Genomic DNA, 9,395 nt, shown 5'->3' on the forward strand with positions numbered 1-9,395 from the left:
GTGGGATTGCCTCTGTGTCCCGCGGGAACAGAGCCCTGGGGCTGAACGATTCTGAGCCGAAAACGTTTCGGAAGCATTTTTAAAAAATGCTGTTATAAATTTTCTCCTCCTGTTTTTAGTCTGCTGGTCGCCTTAAAAATGTGTGTTTATAGATTGGTTTTTCGTTTTAGCATATCACTTTTTAAACAATTGTATATAGCCACTTTGGTGCAGTTATGGAGACAAAGACGCACTGGAATAAATACAAAACAAGCATTTGATTCGCTGGATCATAACCTCTGAATGCTTGATGCCCTCCAATAAATGATGGTTCCACTCCACTTATATGGACTGAAGGAGCTGCTGATTAATTTGAGAAACTAAAAAGTGCAGAGGATGAGTCAAGTTTACCAGACAGTCACACTCCTGTCCTTAAAACAAGTCCTAGATTGCGTGTGTGGGTGGTTGTATTTACTCGCTGATGCAGCAGGAGCAACCTGCACATGTTCAGTGGAACCCATAATTTTATTATCCTCTGGCATATTACAAGGCTGTGTGTCTTCACAGGGCTGAGCTCTGCCAAAGCATTCCTGGTGTGAACGGGCCTTATCTCCAAGTAACGTGAACGACAAGCAAAAGGCGATAATTGTTTGTGTCGCCGGAGCGTAAATTTCCAAATCGTTTGTAGCCATTTCCCATAACATCGCGATTCTATACGAATTGCTGAACAGTAAATGCATTTGTTTTCACTGGGATTCACTTCCAGGCAAAGGGCGATTTCTACATTTTCGTTTTCTACATTCCCTTTCTGCTACAGATAATGGCAAAAATCCTGTGGATTTCAGAGGAACTTGGCTGAACATGCATAGCTGAACATGCATAGATTCGTAGGCATTTGACACAAATAAAAGGAGGGTTACTGCCAAGGAAACTGCTCAGGCTTGGATGGCGTTATAAACAAAAACGAGGGGGGTTGGTAACAAATAAGATAATCAAAATCTGCAGCAGGTACAAAATCGACCATATAATAATCCGTTTGCCTCAGTGTGCATTAGGTAGCAATTGTGAATGATCGGATCTTTTTTCTTTTTAAAAAATCGGCCTTTGAACACTTAAGAGCTCAGTTCACAATATCCATGAAATTTGAAAAATATATTTTTTCCGTCCTTAACCAGATCCTACTCATTTATTTTTTTTTTACTATATTATGAAACTTCGCCATTCAGCATAGGCTCGTTTGGGGCCACTATCTCGATTCTGAACACATTTCTCAGAAGTCTATTTTCACCTTGAGTGGCTGCGCAATTCTATCCATGTCTACTAAGGAGTCCCCTTGTTTTCACTTAGTGGGGTTAGGGCTGCATCCCGCATTAGGATGCCAGTTAAAGGGCGTGAGACCATCAGCCTAAATCGAAGTCATTTGGCCTTCGAAAGCAATGCGCTCCAAGGCTTCCCGCAGGCATCAGGTTGGCGACCCCCTTGGGAAGCCATATACTGGTCTGGAAAGGGATTTGGCCTGATTCAGGCAGGGCTCCTCTTCTTATGGGCCCATTCCATGCCAACTTCATATCCCCTTTGCCTAGCGAGCAGCGCCACCCAACGCCACTCATCTCTCCTAGCGGCGCCCAGTGTAAGCAGCACCCAGGGCGCGCAAAAATAAAATAAAAACCCTTCCACAATCTGCAGGACTTTCCTTTGGCAGGATGCTGACTGTCCCTCGAGAGTCCCTTATTTGCTGATTTTTACTGGCTGGAAATCGCCCCCTCCCACCCCGACGGCAAGGGGAGGAGGAGGAGGAGCAGCAGCAGCAGCAGCACCCCCTGCTCAGGCGGCCAAAGCCTCCGCGACCCAGACAGGCGCTGTTGAATGGAGCGCAGCGTCGCCCAGGCAGGCAGAACCTCCCAGGTCTAGAGGGGCGGGGGGTGACTCGGAGTCTCCCCCGCGCGCCGCCACTCGGGCTACGCGAGCGCGAGGTCTCCCCCCGGTTGCCCCACGCAGATGGTACGCCCCGCTGTGGCGCATATCTATCTATCTATCCATATAGCCCTGTCAGGAGACGGTTCCCTCCAAGCCGTCGAGCAGCTTCTCTCGGGGGGGTGGGAAGCGGAGCCTTGGTCGGCGGGCTCCCGCTCGCCGCTCTGCCTTCCTCCTCCTCCTTCCCGCCCCACTTCGGCGTGTGGGGCTGGGTCATGTCTACGGGCTCCCTGAGTGACGCCGAGGAGCTGCCGGAGATGGATCTGAGGGGGCTGCAGCTCGACTACCCGGGGCCGCCCCGCTCCAAGCGGCGTCCCCGAGGCGAGCCCTGCCCTTCGGCGGGAAACTCCTCCGCCGCGGAAGAGGAGGAGGAGGAGGAGGACGACGACGAGGAGGAAGACGCGGAGACGAGCTGTGGCGGCAAGAAGAAGCGAGCCAAGGGAGCGCCCGCGGCGGGAGAAAGCAACGGCGGCGGCGGGAAGCGTCCTCCGGCGTCGGGCCGCGGCGGCCCGGGAGCGGCCGAGTGCAAGCAGACGCAGCGCAACGCGGCCAACGCGCGCGAGCGAGCCCGCATGCGCGTGCTGAGCAAGGCGTTCTCGCGCCTCAAGACCAGCCTGCCCTGGGTGCCCCCGGACACGAAGCTCTCCAAGCTGGACACGCTGCGCCTGGCCTCCAGCTACATCGCCCACCTCCGGCAGCTGCTGCAGGAAGACCGCTACGAGAAGGGCTACGTGCACCCCGTCAACCTGGTAAGAGCTACTCGCGGGAAGGCGCCCGCGGAGCAAAGCTGCTGTGTTGTTGTTGTTGTTGTTGTTGTTTAGTCGTTTAGTCGTGTCCGACTCTTCGTGACCCCATGGACCAGAGCACGCCAGGCACTCCTGTCTTCCACTGCCTCCCGTAGTTTGGTCAAACTCATGCTGGTAACCTCAAAAACACTATCCAACCATCTCGTCCTCTGTCGTCCCCTTCTCCTTGTGCCCTCCATCTTTCCCAACATCAGGGTCTTTTCCAGGGACTCTTCTCTTCTCATGAGGTGGCCAAAGTATTGGAGCCTCAGCTTCACGATCTGTCCTTCCAGTGAGCACTCAGGGCTGATTTCCTTCAGAATGGATACGTTTGATCTTCTTGCAGTCCACGGGACTCTCAAGAGTCTCCTCCAGCACCATAATTCAAAAGCATCAATTCTTCGGCAATCAGCCTTCTTTGTGGTCCAGCTCTTACTTCCATACATCACTACTGGGCACATTAAACCAAGGGTGCTTCTGAACACATGCAGAGTGCACCTTTTCTGTCACCACAGAATCATGCCAGGGCTCACACATCTATGGTTCGGTGTCAAGAGTTTGCAGAGCAGAAAGTGGTGTGTAGACGGGCACCTCAGGCTTCTTGAATTTTAAACGCCACACAGGGATCATGAACAAAAAGTCCCAGGAATTTAAGCCAACCTATATGAACTTGAACCTGGCACCTGCCACTTTAGGAATTCTTGTTTGGCTTTTTCCTAGACACAGGTGATTAGTTAATATGACCCATATATGCCTATTAAGATCTAATTTGTTTTTTAAAATCAGCCTCTTGTTTTGTCAGAGGAAGCAGTTACTCCTGTAGACATTAGTGGCTAAGCAGCAACCCCCAGTCATTTTCTAAGGCAACAAATGAAACTTTTGAGAATCATTCATTCTCTCAGTATACACAAATTACTGCAAACTAGAAAGAATGTAATAGTTGTAATAATACACATCTGTGCTGCAGACATGGGAACTGTAGTAGCCTTAGAGTTGGAAGAGCTTTATCACCTGCTAACCATTTTGATAATGCACAGCAAAAGGCGACTCATGAGTTTTTGTGTAAGCTTGAGTGGATTAAAAAAATCTCTGTGATTTTATTTAAATCTGAGGTGAGAAAATTGTGGTTCCCTGCTCTCCTCATCTCTGATAGTTGGTTGCGCTGGCTGGAGCTGATGCAGCTGGAATCCACCACTGGCTGGAGGACCAGAGGTCCCCCATCCTTGATTATATCGTATTCCAAGGGAGGCTTGAACTTCTGGCTCCTTTTCCATGTTGTCAGTAGGAGCTCTGTCTATGGATTCCCACCTGTCTGTTGAGAGTTCTCTTCCTGGGTTTTAAGCAGTTGTGGGTCTCCTAGCACAGCAGTGGAGTGTATCTTTTGTGCTTGTCTCTGGAGCACAGTATTTTAAAGCTCTGAAATGCTAACCTGTTCAGTGTGCACATAGAAAAACACAATTGCTTCGTTGGATGAGATGATGAATCTCCGTCTTGTTTAGCTTTCTCTTTCCAGCAGTGGCCAAGATTGGTCAGAAGTGGAGCATGGAAGTGATGGCTGTCCTTTAATGTGTCCCAGAATAGGTACACCTGTTGCTAGCTTAATTTATAATATAATCACCATATTCTTTTGGTAATAGATTCACTAAGTTATGTATTGGGTGAGGAATTATCTTTGCCTGTCCTGACCCTATTGTTGATTTTTGTTGGATGGTCCTAATTTGAGAGAGGGGCTCCTTTCTCTTTTTCTCCATGCAGTTCCTAACTTTTAAAACTTCTAATGTGGTCACTGGTTTCTAAAGGACACAACCTAAATCTCCTCGGGTTTTCTCTCACAGGGAAGATGCTCCAACCCCAAGTATGCATAGTGTACTTCTAAGTATACATGGTTAGGATTAATTCCTCAGGTCCAAGAATACTGAAACAAAATACTTGATTTTACGATGCGGATCTGTTTCTGGCAGAATATTATTCATATGCAGATTTTACACATGAAAGCTCTTATGATTTCTTAAGCTGTCTGACACACTTAAAATATACATCTGTGTAAAAAACTGCATCAAGGCTTAAGTTGCACTTAGTACATTCATAACTTGCCCCTCCTCTAAGGAGTTCTGTCAAGTTCTAGCTTCACAGTGAGCATGTGAACTAGATTAGGCCAGAAACATCTTGTTCTTCAAGGCCATACAATGAGCTTAGTAGCCACATGGGGATTTGAATTTGAGCTTCATATATCTAGACCCATTCACTTGAACCACTTCTCTGTTTGAAAGACAGTTGTAGTCATTTTCAACAAAGCTAATGTGTGAACAATAGTCTTATACACCTCCATAAATGAATGCTTTTAAAAATCAATGGAAAAAAATCCTACTGAACTTCAGTGTAATATTATATTGAATATATATTTTGCCAATGTGTGTCAGTTCTACAGAAAGTAAGGACAAGAGAGAGTGTTTAAATTAACAACTAGGTTCTTTCTGTTCTGTGAATGGGGGTAAACTTGAAATTGGTAGCAGGCTTCAGCCCCCCCCCCAGTTGCTGTCATGAGTAGTCTACTTACACTGACAGTGTAAGTACCAGATTTCAAGGCTCTGCTTTTACAAAAAGAGAAATTGATAAGTCAAAATACCAATAACACGTGGCAGAAGTTTGCCTAATCACCTTGAAACATCAGATAAGTTTGTAAAGAGAATTTTGCATTTTGCTTGGCCAACAGACCAAAACAAACTGAGGCAAAACATCTTGCATTCTGCTGGACCAACATACTCTTCTGGGTTGCCTTGCCTTGCGTTATTTTGGAATAAAGCAGAGGAGAGTTATGCATACAAAACCAGATTGAGGTTCATTAGTGTTTGCCAAGGGGTATAGGCTGCAGTTAACAGCGTAACGTGAGAAAAGCTTTAAGCCTTCAGCACTTTTTCTCCCAGCAGAATCAGACACCTTAAAGAGAAAGTTAATGCGATTCAAGGGGTGCTGTGTGACTTTTAAACACCCTTTCAAGAAAATGCTTTTCTTGAAACTGGGGGCTGGAACAGAAATAGCAATAGGATTTTTGTTGTTTGCATGTTTGCATATTTTCGCCTTTCTGTCTAACATTGAATACCGCTTTAATTTCAGACCTGGCCATTTGTGGTTTCAGGAAGACCAGAAAGTGATACCAAAGAGGTTTCAACAACCAACAGATTATGTGGAACTACAGTTTAGTTAAAGTAAGCAATACTCTTGCTGGATATGCTTCCAAACCATCCTGACTTGTATGGACCAAAACAAACTGATGCAAAGAAATCAAGTCTGCTCAGTGTTTAAGCCCTCTCCTTGTTCATTTCGAAGGGAAAATGCACTTAAAAATATAATGAAGAAGGAAAGAGGGAATTTGTTGAATTTTCTGCTTCAGCTAAACTGGCGGGTTTGGAAAAGCATTTTTCTGCATCATTACCTGAAGAAACTGTTCCAAAGCCTTTTTGACTAACTGAAGATATACAGGAGGACAACTCCACTAGCATTAACAGCATGGACCAAAAATATAGATTGTACAAGCTAATCCCAAACAGTGTTATTTGTATGCCAAAAGGAAAGTGGTATTCTAGACTAGTGTGCAAAACTCAAAATTTATAATATATTTGATCTTATGTTCTTGGCAGCTATGCAATAGTAAGACTACTTCTATCATTTTAGCCATGTTAAGAAACAAAAAACCCTAAGATGAAAAGGTAGCAAGAATCCAGCTGCTCCTTTACAGCCTACTCCACAAATGCAGTTAATCAAGTGAATTTAAGCCGAACCATATCTATTCTCAATGAAGTTGTTGGGGCTAAATTTTCTTCTATGCAAGTATGAGGTCTTAAGTAGATCATGGATCAAAGTCGTTGGTAAATTCTTGTTGGATGAGGGCTAGTGATCATATTTTTGTGCGGATTACTTTCAGTGGGATGCATTCAGCAAAGATGCGTGAAGTTCCCTTAACCTGAAACAGGAAGCCTGTTCACTTCAGACTGGGGAAGAAGTGCTATGCAAGAAGGTGGTACTTTTATTATGGTTTAGGAGATTTGGAAGGGACGCGGGTGGAGCCTAGGGCTTGCCGATCAGAAGGTCGACGGTTCAAATCCCTGCGACGGGGTGAGCTCCCGTTGCTCGGTCCCTGTTCCTGCTAACCTAGCAATTTGAAAGCACGTCAAAGTGCAAGTAGATAAATAGGTACCGCTCCAGTGGGAAGGGAAACGGCATTTCCTTGCACTGCTCTGGCTCGCCAGAAGCGGCTTAGTCATGCTGGCCACATGACCTGGAAGCTGTCTGCAGACAAATGCCGGCTTCCTCGGCCTATAGAGCGAGATGAGCGTGCAACCCCAGAGTCGTCTGTGACTGGACCTAATGGTCAGGGGTACCTTAACCTTTACCTAGAAGATTTGGAACTTCCAAACCTGCTGTGTTTCCCCCACTTCTCTCAAGCTTCAGGTATCAATCTTTCTGGAGTTCCTTTTGCGAATGATGTAGTAACCAGTATTTCAAATGTAAATAACTCTATTTTTATACATGATATTAAAAGCTTTGTTGCAAAGATACTATGAATTCTTAGTCATGGTTTGAGGGGGGAACCCCAATTGCTGAAAAATCCAGAAATATTCATAGAATTGGACTTAATGGCTGCAATCTGCAATGGAGCAAACTGATTAACAGAGTGTGTCAGAGCATTCATTGACCTTGCCTGGAATGGGAAGTTGTGTTTGTGCGCATGTACATGAAAAGGAGAGGGGTGTCACTTCATTGTGACAAGAAAGTTGGAAGTATTGTTGAAAATTCTGGTAAGTAATTTTTCTTGGAGGTGGAGAAACATTGAAGTGGAAATAATTGATCTTTGCCACTGTGGACATCAGTGATGTCCTCTTTTGCAGTTACAGTATTCATTTGCATTGGGAAAGATTCCTGAGCTTCCCCAGTTGGAAACAACTTATTCCTCTTCCAGATCATAGATCCTGAAATGCTTTGTTTTCAAAGCATTTCTTGTGGCTTGCCTCACAGTAATAATTGGAACTGGTGATTACAGTGACATTCTGAAGATGCTTTATCCCTATAGCTCAGTTGCTGGACAGCAAAAATGACTGTTTCCCCCAATAACATTGGTGAAAAAAAACAGAGGTCTCTGGTTCAACTCATTGAACTTCATTTCACCTCCAGATAGCATTCTTTATGGACAATTGTTTTTACAACACGTTGATCTGGTATTCACTAAACAAGAGAAGGCTGAAATCAATTAATTGTATAGTAGAAATTATAATCCATTGCATAGATTTACCTTCGAGTTTAGGTTATGTGATAAAAGAACATGAAATGGTGACTTCTGCTGTACTTGGAGAATTTCTGTTGAAGAAAGGTGAGCAATACAACATTTCCTTATTCACATAACTCTTGTCTACTTTTCCCTTCTGCAGAGAAAAATCAAATCGCTAAATCAAATGCTTTCATTTAACATAATAAACATTGGGCTCATTTTTATTTGCAGCCACAGTGAACGAGAGAGAGAGAGGAGGAGGAGGAGGTTCAACTATTTCTATTAGGTGCTGTGTGAAAAGCTTATTTCTTGGCCTGGGCTATTCTCTGGAACTGAGCCCAGCTGCAATTGGGCAACAACTCTTAGAGATTGGAGAAACAAGAGAAAGAATAAAACAGTTTAAATAACTTATACTGGAATGAATGTGAAGCAGTTAAATAGGGATGTGAGATGGGGACACATTATGGTTTGGTTCTTAACTAGGCTTCATCGAATGGAAAGTCTCCTCCTGTTCATGAATGCAACTGAGATCATCAGCTGGCAGAAGCAGCACGACAATTCCCCCTCATTTTCCTTGAGCTGTCTTTCAGGTGTTTTTTGTTTTTACTAGCGTTCTTTCTCCCTTCCAGTAGCAGGAATTTCCCAGGAGTTGAACTCCGCTCAGAGACTACTTTGGCCACTAGGACCAAACTGAGGGCCCTTGCCATTTTTTTGCATGAAATAGCATGGTTCTATATTTTTCATTTTTTGCAAAAACAACAACAACTATACTGCAAACATTAAGAGCAATGAAAAACATAAAAACAACAATAAAATTGCATTCATACAAAGTACAATACACATGACAAATCAAAACATTGTATGGACAGCTAGATCACCTCTTTGGGAATGTCTGTGTGAACAGATGAGTTTTAAGCAGGTGTCTAAATAACAGGACTGCAGGTGCTTGCCTGATGCTCATTGGACGTGCATCCCAAAGGGAGATTACTGCCACATAAAGGCCCTGGTCTTAGTGGACATAACATGAACCTTGGATTGTTCATCCATATGGATGTTGCTTGTTCTTGTTTAAATGGTTCTTGGGGGGGTGGGGTGCATTATTGAATTTTCTGCTTTATATCATTTGCCATACTGGCTGAGGCTGACAGGAATTATGGCCCAAGACTTTTGGAAGACACCAGGTTGGGAAAGGCTGCTGTATGAAATCCTGCCTTGAAACACACACACACACAAGCTTGCAGCTTGCTTTGCAGGGCAGATGGCTATGTAAAGATAATGGATCTGTGATTAACTGGAATGAATATGCCCATTCATTACCACAACACACCTGTGATTTCTCCTAGTGGGTAATTTGGGAATAACATGCCCTGTGTATGACCGAAGGAACAGCTTCA

The 9,395-nt window shown here is 44.6% G+C and overlaps 1 protein-coding gene across 1 annotated transcript; it reads left to right on the forward strand.

Moving 5' to 3' along the window:
• Positions 1-1,811: 1,811 nt before the first annotated feature.
• Positions 1,812-8,412, forward strand: MSC (musculin). Its single transcript, XM_083749535.1, has 3 exons — positions 1,812-2,702; positions 5,853-5,944; positions 8,233-8,412. The coding sequence occupies exons 1-2, from the start codon at positions 2,169-2,171 to the stop codon at positions 5,937-5,939; spliced, it is 621 nt and encodes a 206-aa protein (XP_083605661.1). The 5' UTR covers positions 1,812-2,168; the 3' UTR covers positions 5,940-5,944; positions 8,233-8,412.
• Positions 8,413-9,395: the final 983 nt, after the last annotated feature.

This window comes from Podarcis gaigeae (genome assembly GCF_964106915.1).
Source record: "Podarcis gaigeae genome assembly, chromosome: 7".
NCBI classification, from domain to species: Eukaryota; Metazoa; Chordata; class Lepidosauria; order Squamata; family Lacertidae; genus Podarcis; species Podarcis gaigeae.